This window comes from Colius striatus, chromosome 14, assembly GCF_028858725.1.
Source record: "Colius striatus isolate bColStr4 chromosome 14, bColStr4.1.hap1, whole genome shotgun sequence".
NCBI lineage: Eukaryota > Metazoa > Chordata > Aves > Coliiformes > Coliidae > Colius > Colius striatus.
In genome coordinates this window covers 3,356,633-3,381,373 of record NC_084772.1, presented here as the reverse complement: position 1 = coordinate 3,381,373, position 24,741 = coordinate 3,356,633, and the positions used below count along the sequence as shown (strand labels likewise).

At 53.1% G+C, this 24,741-nt stretch overlaps 2 protein-coding genes across 2 annotated transcripts; both read left to right on the top strand.

Moving 5' to 3' along the window:
• The first annotated feature begins 1,771 nt into the window (after window positions 1-1,771).
• On the top strand, window positions 1,772-14,935 carry PNP (purine nucleoside phosphorylase). The gene is made up of 7 exons (XM_010198406.2): window positions 1,772-1,795; window positions 2,211-2,361; window positions 7,155-7,324; window positions 7,909-8,012; window positions 9,436-9,611; window positions 11,242-11,432; window positions 12,357-14,935. The coding sequence occupies exons 3-7, from the start codon at window positions 7,168-7,170 to the stop codon at window positions 12,572-12,574; spliced, it is 846 nt and encodes a 281-aa protein (XP_010196708.1). The 5' UTR covers window positions 1,772-1,795; window positions 2,211-2,361; window positions 7,155-7,167; the 3' UTR covers window positions 12,575-14,935.
• Window positions 14,936-18,160: 3,225 nt separating this feature from the next.
• On the top strand, window positions 18,161-24,459 carry CALB2 (calbindin 2). The gene is made up of 11 exons (XM_062007557.1): window positions 18,161-18,251; window positions 21,454-21,530; window positions 21,617-21,706; window positions 22,139-22,219; window positions 22,830-22,886; window positions 22,960-23,037; window positions 23,184-23,239; window positions 23,426-23,465; window positions 23,565-23,618; window positions 23,785-23,856; window positions 24,126-24,459. The coding sequence occupies exons 1-11, from the start codon at window positions 18,161-18,163 to the stop codon at window positions 24,240-24,242; spliced, it is 813 nt and encodes a 270-aa protein (XP_061863541.1). The 3' UTR covers window positions 24,243-24,459.
• Window positions 24,460-24,741: the final 282 nt, after the last annotated feature.

Genomic DNA, 24,741 nt, shown 5'->3' with positions numbered 1-24,741 from the left:
TATGAGCACTCGGTGTGCATCCCTGCCAGCGAATGTCATGCAACCCATCAGCAACTCATCTCCTTCCTAAAAGCCTTTTCCCCACGCTGCCCTTACAGGAGGGCTATTCAGGACTGTACAATTTGGGTAAATAGAAGCTTTTTTTCTGACACCTAGCCTAACTGAACCCACATCTCCCCAGCTCCCTGGCTCCTGTCTTAAGTTTCTGTGTCTCTCCTGCCTCCATGGCAACATTTTCAGGCTGCCATTGGAGCATTGCTTAGTTTTCATTTTGCTCAGCTAACCATGACAAGCTTTTTGAGCGTCTGATTTTCTGTTCCCCTCATCATCCCTTTCGTGCATTCTCTGTGGTCAAAGGTCACTTTCCTGAAGATGTACAGCAAGCAGTGCACACACCACTTCAGGCAGGTCTGACATTATCTATGAGAGAATTCACTTTTCTAGTATATTGTTTGGTTTTATTTACCCCTCTGCTAACATTCCTGTGGCTGATAAACACTGTGCAAACAAATGGTGAGTTTCCCAAACCACGAGTTCACACGTGGCTGCAAAAATCTGGATTTGTTCTGAGTGTATGCTTGGTGATTTTTTTAATCAAACTTGGATCCTGCACTTTAAATAATCAGCAGAGAAGCAAAACCTTTCCAAGCTTTATCCATGTCACCTTCCTCCAAAATGCTGAGGCAGAGTCCCGGCTTTTCTAAGTACGATAAGGTAATGAAAAATGACCCCCCCAAACCAAGATAAAGGTGAGCTCTGCACCCTTGGTAGTCTTGTAGGACTTTGCTGAGGGATGCTTCCTCCTGGACCAGGCTGACTTAAGTTGTCTCCACTGTGTAGACACCCTGTTAATCTTTCTGCAGCTCAGTTCTCTTTCCCAAAACAGCGAGGTGCAGCAGACTACAGGGTGAGAAGACTACAGGGTAATTTGATGCTGTGATAATGTGAGCACACTGGGAAGCGGGAGACTCACCCTAAAGCATTAATGAAGTGTCCTGATGAAATACTTCCCAGCACCTCTTCAGCTAGAAACTGCTGTGGGAGTGTAAAGCATTGCTATAAAGTTATTTCGGGTGATTGTATCTGCATCCCGTAGCAGCTGAAGTTCTAGCTGCAGGAACAGGACTTGAGTGACACCTAAGTCAATAAGATCAGGGTTACAGATATAATTTGCTGCAGACACATATATACAAATAGAGTAAGAGGCAACTGACATTATTTCAGGATGGAAGACCGTCAATATTCTTTCTTAAGGATTATACAACCTATTCAAAAGCCTTTTTTTAGACAGATCTGCTTTGGAGTACTTGTACAGGAACTGAAGCTTAATTAGGTTTTTTTCTGTCTCTCTGCAGTTATTGGCATGAATGCCCTCAATGCTCAAACTCATTTTTCTAGCAGGGTGAACCTTTATCTAGTTCTTGTCCAGCCAATGCAGCATTGCAGGTTAAAACTCAAGTCGTTTTTGTTGCTGTTAAATAACAGACACTGCAGAAAGGTAGATAAAATGCCCCCTTTTTGATAATCCTGTTTTCCATGTAAATCCAGACTAGGGAGGAGATCGTCTTAGATGAGAACAAGTTGGAAAGAGCTCTCAGGCTGTCTGATCGCTTGTCTGCTTTGCAAAAAAGAATCAGATTAATCAACGTAATCAGATTAAGGCTAAACAAGGGGACGTACCTGAGGGGCATCAGAACTCTGCTGATACCATGAGCTGTATGGAAAACAGTGTGGAGGGCCTGATGCGTGCTCAGTCATTCAACTGAATGGGAGCAAACAATGGCTTCCCATGGAGGTGGGTTTCCAGAGAGCAAAAGGACTTGAGGGGGTTGGAAAGTGGCTTGAAGACTTTGACTTTAGGCAGATATTGCTTGGGGTGACAGTAACTTGCAGTGACTTGGGTGTAGTGGCTGGTGTAGGAAGGCAAGCAGCTTGGGGCCTCTTGGGACATAGGGTCTGATGCAGATAAAGCTACCTAAAACCATCTGTGCCATCAGCCTACTGCCTTTTGTATAGAAAAGCAATGTGGGAGAGAAGGATATACACTGAAGAGGCAGAGAGACGTGGCTAAGGTTCAAAGACAGCCATGAGAGAGAATGGCAAAAGGGGGTATGTCTTAAAAAGGGGATAAAATCAGAAACAGGAGGGAGGAAGGAAGGTGGTAGAGCAAAATTAGGACCTTAAGGCTGTTTTTCCATTGCCCCCAGCAGAGTGAGAGCAAGATGTGCTGCATCACAGCAGTTTGCTGCTGGCCCCTGGGCTGGCAGCAGCAATACCCACTCATCTTTGTAGAAGAGGCATTTCACGTTTTCTGAGCCCGTAAAGAAGAGGAAGTGGGAGCAAGAGAAAGAAAGGGAGAAGGTAAAAAACTTGAAGGGAATGGCTTCCATTCAATCCATTTCATGTTACTTTGGTGCCAAATGATTTCAAAATATTCAATAGATACCTCTTGTCAACAGAGTTTGATGCTTAAATCGTGCTGGTGGTTGTGGACTCCCTCTGCCTGTGCTGGCATTGAAGGGGACACTGTGAGTTTCTGCTTAAAATGCCCTGTTTGCTCTTGCTGCATTTACCTTACTTGACTTTGAAGTTCTCTGTGAGTTTCTGGGGCAGCCCAGGGGATGTTTGATGTGAGGTCTTCAAGATCAACAAACAAACGTGAATGGAAGTAGCAAGAAATATTGTGAGGCCTGCAACTGATGCCACACAGTTAGCTAATGTTGTTATTTGTCTGGCTGACTTGTCTGGGGATTGATGAGTTATGATTGAGGATTTCTTCCTTCTTGGGATATTTATAAATTCTAGTCCCTTCTGGATCTGGCAAACTGTGAGTGGATGTTGTAGCTATAGCCTTTTACCTGGGGCATGTAAGGTCACTGCTCATCACGTATTATCTTGAATCTTTTTGGCATTTGGTAGTCTTGGAAACATCCATCGCTCTGTAAAATGTGCTTCACGTCAGTTGTTTGCATCAGACACTGTTGCACAGTCAGACCTGTATGACAAGGTTGTTTTCATCTTCATTTCCATGTGGAACAAAGGTAAAATTAGAGGGGCACGTGATGGGGCACAAGTTATTTTCCTGTGTCTTCCTTAATGTCATCAACTAGACTGGATGATCTTTCAAGGTCCTTTCCAACCCTTAAGATTCTGTGATTCTATGACTCTCTGATTCTGTGAGTAGAGGCTTAGCATGTCTCCAGGCAGTATTTCCTTTTGAAGTAGATGAGGCAATCAAATGTGAGGAAAAGCAAAACAAAAGTAGGGGCAGCTAACAGGACGTTGCCCCTGGTTGCCGTGAAAGTACGGGAAGACAATGATGTGAGATGTGGAAAAGCCTTGTTGCAGTGGTAGGTGATGCAGCTCATCTTGCAGAGTCTGCACTCGCCCAGTGAGCTCATGCCATGCTCCCAGGGGTTGGCATTGCAAAGGAGCAGGTGACTCCAGCTGCTGGCTGCTTCCCAGTTGACGCAAGAGTGTGCAGATCTATGCAGATCCGTGGTCAGCTGCTCCTCTCTGCTGAAAAGCGCACGTGTGAACTTTCTGGGCTTAATCTGCATTACAAAGTGTGTGTGTGTGTGTGTGTGTGCGTGCATGTAAGCTTTCTATAGAGCTCTGGAGCATATGTGTCATGGGGGGTGTGAGCAGAAAAGCAGATGTCCTGAACATGCCCCTCCTACTCTGGGATTAGAGATGCTGAGGGGAAAGCGGAGAGAAGCTGGACACACCTCCCTGACGCACTGCCGGAGACAGCAGCAGCTTCTGCAGGTTCAATGGGCCTCTGCTCTTTGTTCAAATAAAACCCTGCAGCTCCATTTCCAGCAACCATCCCCTTCTTTCAGTTAAGCAGAGAGGAGGAGGATGGCCTATGCTGAGGAAGACAGGTAAGGTGCAGTGATATAGGGGATGCACAGACATCCAAACTGGAAGGGGCAAGCAAAATGGCATCTCTTTTCCTCCCCTTGTTTTCCTCTTCTTCCTACTGGGCACTCAATAATTGTCAGACAAAGGCTGCTCAGAGGTGAACATCTTATTATTGAAGAGGAATCTGGCCATCTGCCTGTGCCAGGTGCTGGTATTATGAAATATGGCAGCGAGCAGGTGACCTTGGGAGAGGTTGTGAGCCAGAAGAGGCAAATATCGTGGTGTGGAGAGGCATACACTGCAAATACATGAGGCAGTATGCCCCCCTGGAACGTAATGCTGTATCTGTTTATTGGGATGTGCCTGCTTTTGACATGGATTTGCTTTCAGCCATACTGGAAGCACAAGGAAGGGTTGTTTTTTTTCATGCCATAAAGAACTGTCATTGATGACAGTCCTGTGTTTTGCAACAGATGCGTTTCTCCAGCGTGTGACAGCAACCACAATAAAGGGGATTGTGTTTTCCAACTGATCCTGTGATTTAATCCAGAGCAGTGCTAACTAGCACTATTATTAGGTGTGCATTGTTGGAGACTGAGTAGCTACAGGGGACTTTGTGCTACATGTATTAATGCAGGCTGTCAAAAAGCTTGCACAGATCTCCGGCTTGTACAGTTCCAGGCTATAAATGTTGCATTGGGTGACCCACAGGTCACCCTCCATTCCTGCTAAGCAGGTGTCCCCTTCATATTCAGAAATGATCTGTGCCTGCTGGTCCCCTTTGATGCTGTGTGTCTGGAAGAATTCTGAAAACTAGACATTGCAAGCAGGGCACTGCTGATTAATTTTGGCATCACCACTCTCCCTGCCCTGGGAAGAGCTCTACCCTGCCCAAAGCCTTTGGGATGGAGAGGGCTCTGCAAGGCCCCTGTGCACCCACCGAAGCTCTTTTGAGGGAAGTGCAGTTTTGCAGCACTGGAGGTTTACTTCTTTGGATAAGAAATACTTTAACTTCTATTTAGAAGGAAACCAAAAGCCTTCAAACTCAGCACAGCTCGGTCAAGCCCAATGTCTTCAGCAGACATTGAATAGGATTCATCCCATGCTCTTAAGATTTCTGGGGATATAGGAATAATATTCATTCCTTAGAGTTGTTTTGCAAGGATGGATGCACCCTTCTAAAAAAATACTGGAAGAAAAAGAAAGGGGGACAAGGGGAATTAATAGTCAAGAGGAAGAGCTGATCCTGGTGACCTCGTTCTTTTCTCATGCCTGCCCCAGGTACGTCAAAGCCTTGGGTATTACATTCAAATTCTCTTGGTTCCCTCAAGTTTCTACAAGGATTATAGTTACTCAACAGAAATCGGGGGCGAATCATTCCTCAATGTATGTAAAGCACCTTTAAAGCTTTTCTCCAGGAGCAAGGGATAATACAGTCAGGCAAGTGCAGGCTTCATTAATGCCACTTCCACAGCTTTTGCTTATTTCAGCTCATGGTTCACTTGGAAATGTTGAGAATATGGTATGATAAATAAACCTTGTTGTTTCCAGACTTTTCCTTTGAAGTTTTGCAGCCAAATGACTCTTCATTTTAATGTGTGACTGTGGTAGTTCTCTCTTCTCATTGGAATGCAGGTTTATGGCATATTCAAGTATCTTGTAACTAGGAATGTTAGTTTGATGTATGAGACATTGGACAGGATTTAGAGGAGGAGTTGCACAGCTAGGAGATGACAAAGCTCACAGAAAATCCCTGTGCAATAGCTGCTTGCCTTGTCAGTGTAAAGAAAGGAAAGACATAGAATTGAAGTCCTTTATTTGAATATCTGGTACTCCAGTTAGAGGAACCAGTCATACACTGATCAAATCCTCTCCATCTATGGTCTGAGACCTCTTGGAATGTGGAGCACCACTCTGGTCGTTTTTCTGCCTGTCCTCTGAGGCTGCAGACAGCAGAATCACATGGTGAAGGTTTGCACTGCTGGAAACAAGAAAGCATTTCAAAGGAAAAAGAGACGCTTGTGAAGCACATGGTAACTGCTTATCAGCACCTCCAGTCAGTTTGATATCACCTTCAGCCTCCCACTAGCTGATTCTTTTGCCCCTTAAAAAGCAGATCAGCTTTTCATAGAGAGAACCTGGTGCCCCCGTCCATGTTGCTTCATTCCATGACACAGTCCTCTACCATACAGAGGCATTAATTGCACTCATCAATGGTAATGATAGAGTTACTATCAAGAAATGCTGTTGCTACCTTTGCTTTGGAGGAGTTGCCAGTCAACCTTGATATTGACTCTCAGAAAGTATCTGCATTGGCCTACTGGAAGTGGGATGATGGGATTCTTCTGCTATTGATGTGTTTCAAAACTGTGATTAATGCATCTGGTGAGTACTGGGCTGGGAGGCCTAACAGTCTAGGTTCTCTCCCTTCCCACGAGACAGAGGCACAAGAGGCAGTGCAATGCCAGCTTCTATCCCACCTTCTAGCAACGTGCCTCAGCCCTGGATGACACTTCCTTTGTTCTGACAAGGTATTTGAGCAGTCCCACACTTCAATCAGACAGCATAAGCCCAGGAGCCTGCATTCCCAGCTTGAAGGTGTTTCAATGTAGACTGATGTCCTTGAGCCTCTTGCCTAGGACTAGCTTGAGGCTGTGATCTCCATGTTTAGCCTCCTGTGCTGGGGCAGATGTCTGGGATGTGATGCCAGCCCCAGAAGGACGCAGTGGGAGCTGATGGCACTCAGCTCTTGTGAAGATGGACTTCTCCATCACTGTAAATAATGTTTGCCCCACATCCTGCTAGTCCATCTCTTTCAGAAGACACTGTCTACTCCTTCCTCAGCATCTCAGCCATGCCACACAGGTGCCCATAGACTTCCACCCTCTTGTATTTCCCCATCACAGGTTGGACATCCCCAGGCACACGCACAGGGGCTGCAGTTTCTCCATCTCACTTGTGGTTTTGTGTTTCTTCTGTAAGTCAGAAGAGACCAGAGCTCATCAGAAGCAGGAGTGGTTGTGCCTTGTGACATTTCTGTGATCTAGATATCATTAGCCATTCTTCCACTTTAGAATGGAACTGGCAAAGAGGATTCAAATGATTTGTCTCTGGCCAGAGGTAAAATAAATGAGATTAAAAGTGAAACATCTTCACGAACAGCAGCAAAGCTCCTGTTATCTTAGTCTTAATGGAATTTCTTTTTCTTTGCACCTAGTCAGGACTTTTCTCCTTTCAAGCTTGTTTTTTGGATGGGTTGATAGCCTCACTGACCTCTTCTCCTTCTGCAGAAACAGCTATGAAATGTGTAAGGAAACAGCAGACTGGCTGCGTGCCCGCACTGCCCAGCGCCCGAAGACTGCCATCATCTGCGGCTCTGGACTGGGAGGCCTGGCTGATGTCCTGGAGAACAAGACAGTCTTTCTGTATGAGGACATCCCACACTTCCCACAGAGCACAGGTTAGCACAGCCCAGGGCATCAGCAGCCCACTCATCAGCAGCCACCTTACAGTGAGATAACACAGCATGCAACCACTTGGCATTGATCTGAAAACCAGTCCCTTGCAGCATCACACAATCACAGAATCTCAAGGGCTGGAAGGGACCTCCAAAGCTCATCCAGTGCAACCCCCCTGCCAGAGCAGCACCATCTAGAGCAGGGCACACAGGGACTCATCCAGCTGGGGTTGAATGTCTCCAGAGAAGGAGCCTCCACAGCCCATCTGGTCAGCCCCTTCCAGTGCTTTGACACCCTCACAGTGAACTAATTCTTCCTTGTATTTCTTTGGAGCATCTTCTGTTCCAGCTTATACCCATTGTCCCTTGTCCTGTCATTGCCCCTTGTCCTATCATTGCCCATCACTGAGTAGAGCCTGGTGAAATGTGTGTTCACCAGGCAGAGGGAAAGTTTCTGTGCTATGATATTTATTTGACCTTCAGCTCCTGGTTTTGCAGTGCCTGGCCCAACTGTAATGCTTAATCAACTGACAAATCCCTCTAAAGTTTGAGAGCTGTGACTAAAATGACAGGCTATTAATTTCCAGTTGCAGGGCATGTTGGCAGACTGGTGTTTGGGGAGCTGAACGGGCAGCCCTGCGTGTGCATGCAGGGACGCTTCCACTATTACGAAGGATATTCTGTCAGCACGGTGAGTCCTCCTTAAGCAAACCATTCACATGTAAAAGATGCAAAAGCAACTGTTTACTTTGATACCCAGCTGCAGAAGGTTAGCCCTTCCAATGAGCTGGCATTGCTCTTGCAGTCAGTCTTGCTTAGATTTTAGGTTCCTCCCCATAAAAATGAAATATGGAGTCCGAACCGAGAGGCAATCGGCTGCTGGGTGAAGGCACTGCTGTGCAGCCACTCAGAGTGCCCAGCCCTGCTGTGTTCACAGGGGAAAACAGCAGGCATACAAGGCAGGCTGGTTTACATGCTTTAACTCAGTCATTTTAATCAGGATTTAAAGTGGCAACCTGGAAACTTTGAGTGATAAAGAGTAATTGGTTTCAATCTTCGATTGTATTTGTGTGTAGTTTACAGCTTTCCTCCTGGAGGGAAAACAAACCTCCCTGGCTACTGTAACTTGGTCTGCTCACCCAGTGCACATACAGAACCATGTGAATGTTTGTGTTGGTATTACATAACGTGCACATCTGGCCACTTCTGTTAGGAAACACCAAGGATATTCATGTGCTGGCTGCGAGTGCTGCGTGTTTGCTCTGAATAGCTTTGAGATTTTACTTGTGGCTGAGGTCACTTTGCATTTGGGTATAAACTGTCACATTTGGCACCACTCAGCTTCTTTGTGGAAGAAAAAATATCTTCATAGGAAAAAAAACCCCTTTATCTTGAATGCACTTGATACAAAACTGGGTGTCTCAGGACAGGTTTGTCCTTTAACTCACTTCTCAAAGCAGTGATGTCCATCGTTAGGGAATGTTCCTGCTCGCAGCCTCTTCAGCGTTTCAGAGGTAGCACAAATCATCCTGATTCCTTCTTGACTTCTCAAAACCAAACTTCTTTGACTGCTTTTCCAGTTCCCAGTTGTTTCCTTAACTTTGGATAAGCAGGTCAGTGGAGGGAACCGACTTGAAGAGGATTAAATGAATGAACTAATCTCCACGCTTCTGTGAAATGCATCGTTGCTGCAAAAGGCTGGGTTTTCAATTATGCTCCATAAGTGCATAAGTAGTTACTCCAGTCAGCACAGTGGTTTGATCTCTGCAAGACCTTGGCAGTGAGGAAGAATTATCTGCATTTCCTTTTGGTACTGCATTCATTTGACCTCGGTGCAAACGTAGGGAATGTGGGCTTGAATGTTAATGGGGTTCATTTCCAGGTTAGGATTTAATATGTCTGGGGGAAAAAAAAGCCCAAACATTAAATTTCTTTCTGTTTACATGAGAGCAATGTTTAAGATTGGAGGAAAAGGTTGCTTTGAGTCCTTGTGGCCTCATATAGAGCCTTCTACATCACATAAACTATCCACTAATTATGATGCTATAGCTGTCGTAGCAGTAGCTGTCTGCTAGTTCTGATACTCATTGCATATATGCCTTTGGTTCTGGCAGGTAACCTTCCCTATCAGGGTCTTCTTTCTCCTGGGGGTGGAGATCTTGATTGTCACAAATGCTGCCGGGGGTCTGAATCCCCACTTCCAAGTGGGAGACATTATGTTCATTAGAGATCACATCAGCATGTTTGGCTTGGGAGGGCAGAATCCCCTGCGTGGGCCCAACGATGAAAGGTAAGAAGGCACCAGCTCCGTGTTACCAATTAATCCTTTCTTCCTCCAGCCACAGGCCAGGACTGCCAGTTGTACCTGCTGGCAAATATTTACTGAGAGGTAGCATTTGGCTCCAGGTACCTGTGAGGGAGAAGTTAAAGCAACAGCTGTGTGTGCTGTTCCACCTGCCCTGCCTTCCCCAGACAACCTTCTTTGGCTGTTGCTTACTCTTACAGGGCTATAACTTTATATGCAAACCCTGAGAGGTTTTGGTTTATAAGAGCAGGCTTCTGACCCTTGTGACACAGCCAGCAGAGTGCCTGCTGAAGAGACCTGCTGCTGTCTCTTCTTGTCAATCCCTCTCCCTGCTCCCTCCTCTTAACTGAGCAGTGTGGTGAACTGCAGAGTCTCCAGCCTGCACTTATCAACAGCCCTTTCTGGGGTGATGGAAATGATACAAGAGGCCAGCAGAAGTTGGCAGTAGAGCAAAGGTGAAAGCTCTAAATCTCCTAATAGGCACCCTTGTATCCAGGACATTAACCTGAGCTGCCTTTGTTAACATCATGCATTGGCTGAAGGCATCAGTCTGATGTGAGGTGGTTGTCTTGGCAGCCTCTTGGGACACCTCTAAATCAACCAATATGATCTGCTGCTGGTTGAGCTGGAAAATCAGGTTTCCTATACTATATAGCTGTGTGGAATAATTTTTGCCCTCTGGATGGCACACAGAGGGGCTTGTTACACGTCCTGATGGCTGGACTGCAGCTGCCACTGGAGCCAGATCTCACATGATCTGTCCAGGGCATCCAATTCTGTTTCAAGCATGTGAGTGTCAGTGCAGTGACAGGACAGCCCTCACTGCTGTGGTACAGGTTAACAGGACAAGGGGTGATGGGATGAAGCTGGAACACAACAAGTTCCACTGAAACATAAGGAAAAACTTTCAGTGTTTCAGTGAGGGAGCCCTGGCCCAGGCTGCCCAGGGAGGGTGTGGAGGCTCCTTCCTTGGAGGGCTTCAAGACCCACCTGGACACGTTCCTGTGTGACCTGATCTAGGTGGGATCTGCTTCTGCAGGGGGTTGGACTGGATGAGCTCTAAATGTCCCTTCCAACCCCTGTCATTCTGGGATTCTATGATCCCTGGCCATGACCCTGCTTTAGGAGCTGCCTGCTGTGATGGGCCGTGAAGGCAGCAACCAATGCTCCATCAGTCTCTGCTCAAGCCCCGTGGCTGCTGCTACAGGGAGCCTGTCTGCAAGCTGTTGTGCAGGAGAAGCAGCAGGCAGCAACTGCCTGGGCAATATTTAAAAGTCACTGTGGGCAAGTATTGGGGAAGGAGAGAACTGGCTATCAGTGCTCCCTGGAGATGGGAGTCCTTGGAAAGATCATTCCAGAAGGGTTTGTGCAGAAGGAAAGCGATGCCAGACCTTCCAACAGCCTCTGCATGCTGAGGGCCTTGGGTGATCAGATCCAGCAAGAATGTCATAATGGCAGCAGTACCTGATGAGGAGGCTGGGATGAGGGGTTACATCTGTGGCAAGTCTGCCCTTAGAATTTCCCTTTTCTCCAAAGGATGAGCATCTCTGAACTCTGATGCAGGGAAGGCAGCAGCAGCACTATTGGCATGGCTGTGCCTTTTACTGCCTTACAGGTTTGGAGTGAGGTTTCCCTGCATGTCAGATGCATATGAGCAAGATCTGCTTGGCCTGGCAATGGAGAGTGCACAGGAGCTGGGCTTTCTGAGCTTCATCCGAGAAGGAGTCTACTGTCAGCTGGCAGGTCCCTGCTACGAAACCATTGCTGAGTGCCGTGTGCTGCAGGCACTGGGAGCAGATGCTGTGGGTAAGCTGGGCTGGGCTGGGCTTGGCTGGGCTGGGCTTGACTGGGCTGGGCTGGGCTGGGCAGGGTCAGTTGGGAACCTTCATTCTGCTCAGGGATGGCTTTCCTCAGGCCTTGGCTCTCCATCTAGAGGGCCTGGAGAAATGAGCTCTGTGTGTTTCTGCTTAGCTCTACAGTGGCTTAATGCAGCTTCTAGGATGGATTTGCAGAAAGCTTCTGTGCTTAGGGCTGCCCAGGACAGGGATTCCATCACAATGTGGTGGTGGAATCTCCCACACTCATATGGCTCTACTTCAGCAGGACTGAGCAGGGCCCAATCTATTACATTTTGAAATTCTGACACTAGTAAGGATTTTCACTGTGCCTTTTCCCTACAAAGCAGCCCTCCATAGGAGGCCTGGTTATTTAGGGATGGCAATTATGGAAACCTTCCCAACGAGAGAGGTAAGTGCTATCATCCATATCACTCCTCCAGCTTGACCCCTGGGCCATTGAAGCACCTCATGGTAGTCTGTTCATTAATATCTGCATATCCAGTGTGTGTGAGGAAAGGAGTTCATCTTCCCACAAAGCTAATTTTCTGTGCAGTAGCTTTTTTAGCTAAGGGGAGAGCCAAATGACACAGCACATCAGTGCTTTCCTTAGCATGGCTGCAAGCAGTCTGACACGTCTTGGGGAGAGACATAGCACGCAGGAGTCAAAAGTGGGAGGTTTATTGTGCTGAGCAGGGTTGTAGCTGTAATGCTAGACTTACTGCAGCCTTACAAGCATCACAGCCTCTGACTGCTGTGTAGCTTGGGAATGGAGAGCTGTGGGAGAACGAGGCAAAGGCTTGTGCTGAAGGTAGGATCCCGGTTCGCAGCCTTGGAGACATCCTCTTTTGCTGTCAGTCCTGACTCTCACCAGTCCTTTCCTCTCCCACCATAGGCATGAGCACTGTCCCAGAAGTAATTGTAGCCAGGCATTGTGGCCTTCGAGTCCTTGGCATCTCCCTCATCACCAATAAAGTGGTGATGAGCTACAACAGCCAAGAGAAAGCCAACCACGAGGAAGTGCTGCGCATCTCGGTGGTGCGGGCTGAAGCCCTGCAGAAGCTGGTCACACACCTCCTTGGCAAGCTGGGGGAAAGCACAAGCTCCCCATGACCCCCAGCCACTTCTCACTCATCTCCTAACGTGTGAACACCAGCAGGTGCTGGGGGAGAGCTGTCTGTGAGACTGTCCCCTTCTGCTCTCTTGATTTCAAATAGACCTTTTGATGTTTGTCCCTGTGCTTTAGCTGGTTGGGCGCAGAGGTTTGCTTTGAATTTTGCCAGGATGATCCCCTTGTTAGCAGCCAGTGACTAAATCAGCTTTCTGGCACCCCTATTTAACAGGGAGTGAAAGTGCAGCCCAGATACAAGTCATGATTTCCCCATGCACGTTATAAAAGTGGCCAAGCTGGACACAAGATCTCGGCCCAGCTCTGCCTGATTGTGTTCGTTTCTGTCTTGGAGATCAGCAGCTCGAGCCACTTGCATTGGTGTCCCACCTTTGGTGTCCCACCACTGGTGTCCCAAGACAGAGATATCAGTTTGACCCAGTGTTTCACCCCAGCTTTGCTCTGCTGGAGACCCTGCAGCAGATGTTGGAGCAAAAATGGTTTGTGGAGTTCAGTGATGTGACGTTACAGTGGAAATCATTTTGGAACAGGTGTGATACTGTTCTGGACTTTCCCAGTCCTCCTACATGAAGAAACTGAGTGTGGCAGTGAGTAAAGGACAAACAGGAGAGGCTACCATGCTCCCTTCTGCCAGCATGCCAATGGTCTGTCCAGGCAGGGTGGCTGTTCACCAGAGTGGTGCATTATTCATCGTTCCCCAAAGGTCGAGCTGAGCCGTGGATGCAGCTGGATGTGAAACAGTGACTGTAATTATTAGGTAACCTTTTTTCCCTTCATTTATCTTGGAGTTCTCTATAAAACCCATCACTGTCACAGCTAAATGGTTTCAGTTGACACAGTGGTCTGAAGATACCCACCTGGTCGTGGAGAGCTCCCTCTCTGCCTTCCTAAATGTAGCTGCTCGGTCATTCACCGCTGACACTGTCGCTCTGTCACAGCCTTCAGCCCTCCCTGACATTTCTTCAGCTCCAGCACAAAAGGGTGTTGTGGCCCAGTGAGTTTTCTTCTGGATGGATATTTGCTTGAAGCTCTTTTTGCTGCAATTACTCTGTCAACTGCTGTATTAACGGCACAGATGTTGCCATCAGGAGGAGCAGAGTTGTGCTGAGCGTGTTTTCTGTTGGAACTGTAGCACTTTGGGTGTAGGAAAGATCTTGAGGTGGCTGCCCCAGCTCTTTCTCTGCTCCTGGGCAGGGTCACCTGTAATCAGTCCTGACAAAAAGCTGCCTGGTTTTGAGGACTTCTGGACAGGGAGGATTCTACTGCTGATGCTCTACTGGCCGAGTCACTTCTTCAGCAGCTCTTGGTTCTTGGAGGAGCTCTCTGAGCCAGCAACTCTTTCCACCTGGTGGGTCTGACTGTCAAAGAGAGTCTGAGGGACCAGCTCTGGTGGCAATATGCAAAGAGAAAGAGACTCCAGCTCCTTCTTCCACAAGGCTGTTGCCTTTTCAGGCCTAGCACGAGTGAAGTGCTCATCAACAGTGGCAGCAAAAGTGGGGAAATAGAAGTGGCAGATGTGCAGAGCAAGAAGGAACCACTTCTACCTGCTCTCTTTTCAGGCTTGTCCCAATAGGGGCTTGTTACAGGCCAGAGAGAGAGAGCAGATCATTTTCCCTCCCTTAGAAAATGGTGCTTCATGTTCATCTAATTAATACTTGGTAAATAGAAAGTCTCTCAAGTGAGAGTGGAAGACATCTGTGCAGCGAGCTGGAGCCAGAGAGCAGCCAGAGCAGCTAAGGCTGGGATTTCAGCAAACTCCATTAATTAATCAAAATCAGGCTGGACTGCAACGTGAAGGGAAGGGCCTGCAAAGTGAAGGGAAGCATCCTGACAGCCTGCTGTAGTGGTGGTGCTCCTCAAGCCAGGCCAGAGCCAGGGGGAAGCCCAACAGCAGCACCCGCTCTCAGGAGGCCGGCCCTGGGTGAAACCCACACCCTGCACTTGTGTCTCAGTACAACTTGAATTCCACTTGGAATTTAATCAGAACATCACCATGCAACGAAATCTTTGACAAATGATGGCTGTTCGTAAAGAAATCTTTTCTAAATAGCATTAAACAGGTGGAGACTCTTCTTTCTGCTCTCCAAGGCCGAGCTGGGTGGCTCAAACTCAGTGTGAACAGCCTGATTTTGTCCCTGTAAATGACCAGAAGGAAGATGCCCTGAGCACTTTGGAGGTCATCTTGCTCCTGCTTTGGGGGAGACAGGGGGAATGCAATTAAGAAGTGGGTACATATGAGCTTGGAGATACTTTCAACTCACTTTTATTCAGGTTTTACAGCTGACAAGTGTGAAGAGGTTGAAATACAATGATGCAAGGAGTGGGGAGGGACATGTGGGGAAGAAACTGGGAGGAAACAAAACCTGCTGTGATCCTGTGTTTGTTTGCTATGCCAACACCATAGGTTAGAGAGGAAGGAGTTGCTTAACTGTGCCCCTGGCATCCAGCCCCCCTCAAAGCTTGGGATAATCAGGACCAACATTTACTCAGCCCCTTGCACAGCTGTTTCCCACTGACCCCACTGGGCTGAGGAACTCCCAGAGAACAGACCAAGAACTAAAGGCCCTCAACTAACTGAAGGGTTTGATGGGCTCTGCTGGTGCCAGTGCAGCAAGTCACCTGTGCTGGTGGCAGGATTTGGTTTCCTTGATCCTGTGCCTTTTATTTAGTGCTCTTAATGCTTTCTGGCAACATCCATGGCTGAAACTATAAGACTGGGAGACAACCTTGGTTTTCTTTCATTCCTGTGTTCTGCACCACTCACCTTCTTCTGAACTTCAGGCTATTTATGGTCACAGACATGAGCTGGAAGATGCTTGAAAAGCTAAAGGAAATCTGGCAAGTGGAAGAAGAGCCCCAAATGTTGTGACTAATCTGGCTTTTTCAGTGCTGTGGTTAGCAACAAGCTCAGGCGCTGCCTGGTTAGTGAAAGCCACTAGCACAGGCTGTCCTGTGCTGCTGTCCCCATGGCAGAGGGACCCAGGGCAGAGCTGTGGTAGTGTGGGGCAGAGCTGGCAGAGCTTCCCTTGGCTCTTTTGCAGCCGTGGTTTCGTGAGCCAGCCTGCTCCATCCATTGTGCCACCTCTTCCCTTTCCCTTGCTCATCAGTCCAGAGAAAACTTTTCAGGTCATTGGGTCCTGCTGCTTCCACTCCCCTGGAGAAGGTGGGGATGTTATATTGCCAACCTCACATGGGATTCACACAAGCATGACGTCAAGAGGAGACACCTCTGATAACAGCCCTCAGCTGGGTCATCTCATGAGCTTTTAAGTGGAGATCTCTGCTGTTAGCTGAGAAACAACCCTGCAGCCTCCCTGAAAGATCTGATCGTGTGATCCACATCCCATTTCCTTCGTGGGGCTTGATTTCTCAGACTCTCTTTTACAGCAGATTCACTGGTTGCACTCTCTTCTACATGAAAGTAAACACAAGATCTGTTTTTTCCTTCAGTGTGCTATCTCAGCTCAGCAGCTGAGCATGTGCTTTGCCTTCAAGTAATCAACATTCCATTAGACCTTTCTCTTTACTGGAAGCCCACAGTTGAATTAAAGAGTTTCTGCTATGATGGTGCTGGTGGTTTATTTTCTCCTGAAAGCTTTAGGTCTTCACTGCAAGGATTTTGTGTGCTGGAAAGAAGGAAACTCTTCCCTGAGAGGCTGCAGATGTGGAGCAGGGGGAGAGATGCAGTGTGGGGCACGGCAGTGGTCTGGCTGTGTTGCCTGGCTCTGTAAGCATCCTGGGGGACTCTGGTTTCCAAAATCTGATGCTGCTTTCAGACAGGGATTGGTTTAAAAGCTGTGATGTGGGTGAGGGCTGGAGGGAACACCCCCTCCTGCCACAGCCTGTGCCCAGACACCCGTGCTAGGAGATGGCTTTAGAAAGAAACCACTCTCCCCGTGGGATGATGCAGCATCTCCCTTCCCAAGCCTTGACTCAGGCGTCCTGCCTGTCACAGCTCACTGTGGCATTAAAGCCAGGCTTGGGGCCATCCCCCAGTCCTCAAGCCTGCTCCCAGAAAAGGCTGTGGGCTCTGCAATCTGAGGGGAGCACCTTGCACCTCCTTTTCTCCCAGATTAGAGACAAAACCAAGAGGCACTGGTCCCCCTATGACTCCCTGCAGCTGCCTGACACCAATGACATCCCTGCTCTGCATATCTGAACTTTCCTGCCTTCTTCTCATCTTTAATTAAGTGCTTCCATCAGCTGAGCTTTCTGCCTGGATCTGATTTGTTCTCCTTTTTCCCCCCGTAGCCATGGCAATGCTTCCCCTGGGCAGGCTGTGCTGGAACCAGTGACCAGCCCCACATGCAGCTGTTTGTTGGGGCCTGGAAATTTCCCTGGTAATTGGGAAAAGAAAATCCCCTGACAAGCTGCTGGGCAACAAGGGGACCCAGGGTGAGAAACATCACTTTGTGGCCTGAGCATGGCTCCCATCCCTCCCCAGCAAGCCCCCTCCAGCAGGAATGGCAAAGCTTTGATCTAAGGCTTCCTTGGCTTTTCCTCCAAAGGATGGGTGCAGTGTCTGGGTTGTGTGTCCTCGCTCCAGCCGTGGGTCACAGGTGACAAGCCCTGCTGCAACCCTCCAGGTGCCTTGGTGCTGGTGGCACTGGGGCTGCTTCCACCCACCTCTCCTCCTAGGACCAGCAAATCGTGAGCCCGTTGAGGCAGGGGGCAGGGACAAGGCATGTGGATGTGGTGACACTGGGCAGGGATGTGGTGACAGGGGTAGAGCTGGGTGACACGCACAGGGCTGGGTGGTCCAAGAAGGGAGGGAGTGACAGACCAGAGGAGGCAGCGCAGGGCAGGATGATGAGGCAGGGCTGGGTGACATGGGGCAGGGCTGGGTGACATGGGGCAGGGCTGGGTGACAGGGCAGGGGCAGGTGATGGGGCAGGAGTGGGTAACATTGGGTGGGAGACAGCACAGCGCAGGGGCACAGGGCAGGGCACAGATGGTGCCCGGTGCTGCCGCCGCTGGTCCTGGTGTGCAGCTCTCCCATGTCCAGGACCTTGATGCCTGCCCAGGGCCACTGTCCTGTCCTGCCCTGCCCCATTCCATCCCATCCCACCTCGTCCAGTCCGGTCCTGTCCTGTCCCATCTCATCCCACTCTGTCCTGTCCTGTCCCATCCGGTCCTGCCCCGTCTTATCCCATCCCGTCAGGTCCCATCCCATCCCACCCCGTCCCGTCCGGTCCTGCACCGTCTCATCCCGTCCTCTCCCGTCTGATCGTGTCTCATCCCATCCCTCCCTGTCCCATCCCATCCCATCCCGCCCCACCCCGTCCCGTCCGGTCCCATCTCATCCCATCCTTCCCTGTCCCGTCTGGTCCCATCCCGCCTCATCCCTCCCTGTCCCGTCCCGTCCCGTCCCGTCCCATCCCATCCCGTTCGGTCCCGTCCGGTCCCGTCCCATCCCTCCCCGTCCCGTCCCGTCCCGTCGGGTCCCGCCCCCCCCGCCCGGCGGCCGGTGTCCCGGGGCGGCGGCGCCCCCTGGCGGCGGCGGGCGGCAGCGGCGGCGGCGGGTATAAAAGGCGGCGGCGGGCGGCGGGCGGCAGCGGCGGCGGCGGGAGATGGCGGCCCCGCAGCAGGCCCCGCACCTGCACCTGGCCGAGCTCACCGCCTCGCAGTTCCTCGACGTCTGGCGACACTTCGACGCGGACGGTCAGTCCCGGGGCGCGCGGGACCCGCCGTCACCCGCACACGCGCCCCCGAAAGCGGCGGGAGGGCACCGGGCTGAGCGTCCCCGGGAGCGCGGGGCTGGGGGGGGACGATGGCGGGTCCCTGGGCATCCTGTGGCGACGAGCCCAGAGGAGAAGGCAGAGCCTTCGCCACCGCAGCACAGGGGAAACGGAGCCCCGTCGGGGAGAGCTCCGGGATCGAAGGGATGAGCGGCCCCGCAGGACCCTCCCGTCGGGGAAGGACGGGGAACCACGGCACCGGACCCGGCAGGAGCCCCCAGCCGCGCCGGGGCTCCTTTGCGCGCCCCTCGGGAGCTCACGCAGGGCTGGTGTCGTCTGGGTCCTGCCCTCCCCAGGGTGCCCCTTCCCCGTAGCCCGGACGGCTGTGAGGAGCGGCCCCGTGTCCGCTCCCCGGGAATGCCCTGGACGGGGACATCAGCTCCCCGTGGAGTCACAGCCGGGCGTGACACGCCTGCTCCCATCCCTGCCGACCCCGAAAAGTGCGGGGGAACGCAAACTCGCCGTCGTTGTGGTGGGGAAAGAGTTTATTTCAGCGCGGTGGCGTGGTGAAGGAGGCTCAGCGCAGGGGTCTCTCGTGCCTAGAGGGGAGATTTGGGGACCGAAACGCTGCTGAGAGCTGCGTGACGCAGCGTCCCCGGCTGCGCTGCCCGTGCCAGAGCTCAGCCCGCGCCGGCTGCCCCCCGGCTGCACCGCCCGAGCCCCTCCTGCAGCCCCGCCGCGCCAGCGCCTGCGGCCACGGCCGTCCCTGGCACGGCTGCAGCACAGCAGGGCAGGGGTGCAGGCACGGCTGTCCCTGGCACGGCTGCAGCAGAGCAGGGCAGGGGTGCAGGCACGGCTGTCCCTGGCACAACTGCATCAGAGCAGGGCAGGGGTGCAGGCACGGCTGTCCCTGGCACAACTGCATCAGAGCAGGGCAGGGGTGCGGGCACGGCCGTCCCTGGCACAGCTGCATCAGAGCAGGGCAGGGGTGCAGGCACGGCTGTCCCTGGCACAACTGCATCAGAGCAGGGCAGGGGTGCGGGCACGGCCGTCCCTGGCACAGCTGCATCAGAGCAGGGCAGGGGTGCGGGCACGGCTGTCCCTGGCACAGCTGGGGCTGGAGCAGGGGCTGTGTGAATGGCTGTCCCTGTCACTGCTGGAGCAGAGCAGGGGCTGCGGGCACGACTGTCCCTGCTGGAGCTGGAGCAGGGCAGGTGCTGCACTGGAGCAGGAGCTGCAGGCGCTCCTGTCCCTGTCACTGCTGGGGCTGGAGCAGGGCAGAGGCTGCACTAGAGCTGGAGCTGCAGGAGCTCCTGTCCCTGTCACTGCTGGGGCTGGAGCAGGGCAGGGGCTGCACTGGAGCTGGAGCAGAGCAGGGGCTGTGGGCATGGCTGTCCCTGTCACTTGCTGGGGCTGGAGCACAGCAGAGGCTTTGGGCACGGCTGTCTGTCACTGCTGGAGCAGGGCAGCAGCTGTGTGCATGGCTGTCACTGCTGGAGCTGGCACCGGAGCAGGGGCTGAGGAAGGTGGGACAGTTGCACCCCAGCAGGAGTGGGCAGCTCCTTGTGTGGGTGTCTGGCTGCATGTCCTGCTGCATCCTTGGATGTGCTCCATCATCTCCAAAACACAGCTGCAGCAGGTGCCCTGGAGAGCTGGGCCTTGGGCATCGGGGGCAATGTGGGCAATGCTCGGCCACACCAGATGGGATGTCCACGAGCCCTGTCCACTTCCCTCTGCTGATGGGGTGATGGAGGGACCCAGGGTTCATTCCCTGCAGGTGGGACTGTTGCTCAAGTTCTTCCCTGCACTTAAACCCCTCTGATGGGGCTTTCACACGCTTCTCTTTAAGGCTCCTCACACCCAGGTGATGTCCCTTTGGGTGTCTTTGCCATCTTTGCTTTGCCAGCCATGGCTGCCCTTGGCTCCGTGGCACAGGGAGGCTCCGAGGTGCAGCTGCACAGACCAGCCACAGCAGTCTGGAGGGGATTGTCCATATCTCTCTGTCCATATCTCTCAGATCAGACCTGCCCAAGCTGGGGGAGGCCAAACTTCTGGCCAGGCTTTTCTTGGTGTTGTTCTTTTTCACAACTCACAACTCTTGCTGATTTTTTCCTCTGCTGATTCAGAGGAGCTCAGGGTTCTCCTACAGCCACCAAAGCAAAGCCCTTGGGAAGAGCAGTGGAAAGCCAAACCCCTCAGCAGCTCACACCAGCAGCCCACTGCCCAAGCACCTCATCCCCTCCTGGGAGGGAAGCTGCTCTCCTAAGGGATGTGGCTGCAGCAAGGAACGTGTCCTGGGACTTCTGCAGGTGCTTCCAGCCAGCATGTGGGTGGGTTGCTCTCAGCCCCACGTTGCAATGGGGAGCAGATGCCCAGGGGTGAGGATGGTGGAGGTGGCACAGAGCAGAGCACTGTGGCCTGAGCCTCCAGGGACCAATGGGAGGGTTTTGGAGCGATGCTCAGGAGGGAGAGCCCTGGCTCTTCCAAGAGTTCCCTGGCCAGGCACTGCAGAGGAAAGGGCAGCTGTGCCCAGACTGTGGGAGGGAGAACTTCTGTCAGGAAGGTGACGCCTGGCTTGGCAGCACTGCAGAGACAGTGTCCTTGCTGCGGTCCTCCAGCCATGGCTGGGCGGGTGCTGTGGGAACGATGCGTGGTTGGGTCCCAGGTCCCACAGGAGCTGCCTCTCAGCACAGATGTCAGCAGTGAGGGCTGGGGCACAGCACAGGCACTTTTCTGAGCCCCTGGCCACTGAGGTGGCCACAGTGGGGCTGATGCCATGCCTGGGGATGATGTGGTGCCGGGTGCCTCCTCTCTGCTCTCCATTTGCCCTCGCTGGCCCTCTGCAGGCAGCTGGAAGGAGACAGTCCTGGCTGAGGGATGCTCAGGAAGAGAGGTTTAACCAAACCACCTGGTTACAGCATCAGGAGATGGAGCTAACACCAGGATGGGGACAAAGCCCCCTGTGCCCTAGGAGCCAGTGCAGGAGACAGGCCTGGGGCCATGCCCCACCTCTGCATGACAACATGAGGGGCCGTGTCTCCCTGCAAACGCAGCCATCCATCACCATTCGTGCCACACTGCATTGCCACAGCTGCCTCAGTGTCCCACGCCGTCCCCAGGCACATCCCCCCCTCTCCTCCCAGCCTCTGGGGATGTCTTAGTGCTTGTCTTTTGTCCTTCCCTAGGAAATGGCTACATTGAAGGCAAAGAGCTGGAAAACTTCTTCCAGGAGCTGGAAAGCGCAAGGAAGGGAGCGGGTGTGGTAAGGGCCTCTCCTGCTTTCACTCCCCGCTTGCCCCCTTCCCTCCTGCCCCAGGGGGTCAGGCTCACATCATCTGCCCCCCACAGGACTCCAGGAAGGACAGCCTGGGTGACAAGATGAAGGAGTTCATGCACAAGTACGACAAAAACGCTGACGGCAAAATCGAGATGGCTGAGGTGAGGGATGCTGCCTGGCACAGCCCCGGGACGCGCCTGGGCCTCTCCCTCTGCATGCTCCTGTCCCCTCTCCCTTGATGCTCCTATCCCCTCTCCCTTAATGCCTGTGTTCCCTCTCCCTTGATGCTCGTACTCCCTCTCCCCTGATGCTCATGTCCCCTCTCCCCTGATGCTCATGTCCCCTCTCCCGATGCTTGTGTTCCCTCTCCCCCTGAATGCTCCTGTTCCTTCTCCCCCTGGGATGCTCCTGTTCCCTCTCCCTGGATGCTCCTGCTCCTTCTCCCCCTGGGATGCTCCTGTTCCCTCTCCCTTGGATGCTCCTGCTCCTTCTCCCCCTGGGATGCTCCTGTTCCCTCTCCCTTGGATGCTCCTGTTCCTTCTCCCCCTGGGATGCTCCTGTTCCCTCTCCCCTGATGCTCTTGTTCCCCACAGCTGGCCCAGATCCTGCCCACAGAGGAGAATTTCCTGCTGTGCTTCCGCCAGCATGTGGGCTCCAGCTCAGAGTTCATGGAGGTGAGTGGGGCTGTGCCCAGGCTCCGACACAAACAGCTGGGAGCTGGCATTGTCCAGACACCTTCCCAGTCTCCCCAGAACTCTGGGCTTTAGCTCAGCATTGGGAGGTGGTGCTGGTCTGAGGGGAGAGCAGGAAGGTAGTGAGTTGGTGACAGAGCACTGGCAGGGGCTGCCCAGATGGGCTGTGGAGTCTCCTCCTCTGGGGACATTCCAGCCCAGCTGGATGAGTTCCTGTGTGGTGCTGCTCGGGCAGGGGTGTTGCACTGGATGAGCTTTCCAGGTCTCTTCCAACCCCTGTGTTTCGGTGAGTTTCCCCAGCCCTCAGCAGCCTGTGGCACGGAGGGGCAGTGGGTGCTACTGTTCAATCAGATACTAAAGCCTGGCCTCGCACGCGCCGGCAGGGACCGTCACTGCTGCAGCCTTGGCGTGGGGCTGAGCAGGGGCACCCAGCCCCAAAGGAGAGCACGTGGCACCGCTGAGGCCCCCCCGAGCCACAGCCGGGGCTGTGAGCAGCCCCCACCCTGTGCTGAGGTGGTGGGAGGCGCTGCTGGGGGGCTGTGGGGGTCCCGGGGGTCTCCATCCCACGCTGACCCCGGCGGCTGCTCCGCAGGCTTGGCGCAGGTACGACACGGACCGCAGCGGCTACATCGAAGCCAACGAGCTCAAGGTGGGCTGCGGGCACGGGGGGGGCCCTGCCAGGGGCGGCTGGGACGGGGACAGAGCCACCCCTCTGCTTGCAGGGGTTCCTGTCAGACCTGCTGAAGAAGGCCAACCGGCCCTACGACGAGCCCAAGCTGCAGGAGTACACGCAGACCATCGTAAGTGGGACCCTGGGCTGGTCCCGGCCCGCCTTGCCTCTCCCAAGGCTGGGTAAAGCCCCCAGCCCGGGGGTCCCAGCACCCCCCAGCAGGTGGGATGGAGCTGGGGGGTGAGGGGTGACCGGTTGCTGCTTGTGTCCCGGCAGCTGCGGATGTTCGACATGAACGGCGACGGGAAGCTGGGCCTCTCGGAGATGTCCCGGTAAGGGCACGGCGGGAGGGAAGGGCCCCCCCAAACACTGGTGTGAGGAAGAGGCTGCTCCATCCTCCCAGGAAAAGCTTTTCCTCTTTGATTAGCTCATGTTTCTGAGTGAGAAGCCAGTGTGGTTTTAAGAAGCGTCGTTCCCTGGCTGCTTCTCCCTCATCCCCGTCCCTTTTTGGTTTTCAGACTTTTGCCAGTGCAAGAAAACTTCCTCCTGAAGTTTCAGGTAAGACAAAAACAATGGTGACACCCCCAGCCCGCTCCTGCTCCCTGCCTGCCCCTCCAGCCCCTCCCTCACGCCCTGCTGTGCCCTGCTGCCGCCCAGGGGATGAAGCTCTCCTCCGAGGAGTTCAACGCCATCTTCGCCTTCTACGACAAGGTAAGGAGGAAACTGCCCCAAGGAAGCAGAAGCCCAAACCTAAACCTGGGTGGGTTTGGTTGGGTCGGCTGCCCGCTCTGCTGAGGGGGGTGGGCACTGGCTGTGCTGGGGGAGGGGCTGTGGTGCCCACCCCAGGGCTCCTGTCCTCCCTCCCTCCTTTATCCAGGACGGGAGCGGCTTCATCGACGAGAACGAGCTGGACGCGCTTCTGAAAGACCTCTATGAGAAGAATAAGAAAGTGAGTGAGGGAGAGACAGGTGGGATGGAGCCTGGGGCCCCCCCAAATCACCCCCTGTGCCTCCTGACCTTTCCCAGCATGCTCTCCCAGCCCTGCTCCCCAGGCACCAGCAGCGATGCCGGTCCGGTTGCTAACCCCGTGTCCCCACGAGCGGCTGCGCTGGAGCTGGGAGGGCGGGAGGGGGGGGAGTGTCCTAGTTTGGAGACCCCCCTCCAGGGACAAACGGGGTGCCCAACCCCACCACTACCCCCCTGCCCCATCCCTTGCAGGAGATGAACATCCAGCAGCTCACCAACTACAGGAAGAGCATCATGAACCTGTCCCACGGGGGCAAACTCTACCGCAAGGAACTGGAGATCGTGCTTTGCAACGAGCCCCCCGTGTAGGACCCTCCCCCAGCACCCCTCTGCTCCCCCTCCCCAAAAACAAGCACAAGGGGGGAGCACCAGCAGCGCAGCGCCGGGGCTGGGGGCAGCAGCCACACAGTGCCCACCCCCCAGCCCCCTCCCAGCCCCCCCCCAGCAGCTCTTGGTCCTTAAAATCCCACCTTGGGGTAAAAACCCTCTCTTTTGTTCTTTTGCCCCATTCTCCAGCTGGTCGTTTCAGTCCTTTATTGGGGGGGGGGGGTGGTTTGTTCTTGAGTTTTGTCTGGTTTACCAAAGAAGAGTTTACAAATAAAGTCAAGTACTGCTCTGGCACAGCCCCTCTGTCCCCAGGCTGGGGCTCCCAGTTTGGGAACCCAGTCCCAGTATGGGCAGGGAGGAGGGACGGGCCCTGGGGATGAGCCCCCGTGGCCCTGTACAGCCCAGTTTGGTGCAATGGAGTCCTCGATGGTCCAGTACAGCCCAGTAAAGGCCTATATGGTCATGCAGGGCCCAGTAGGAT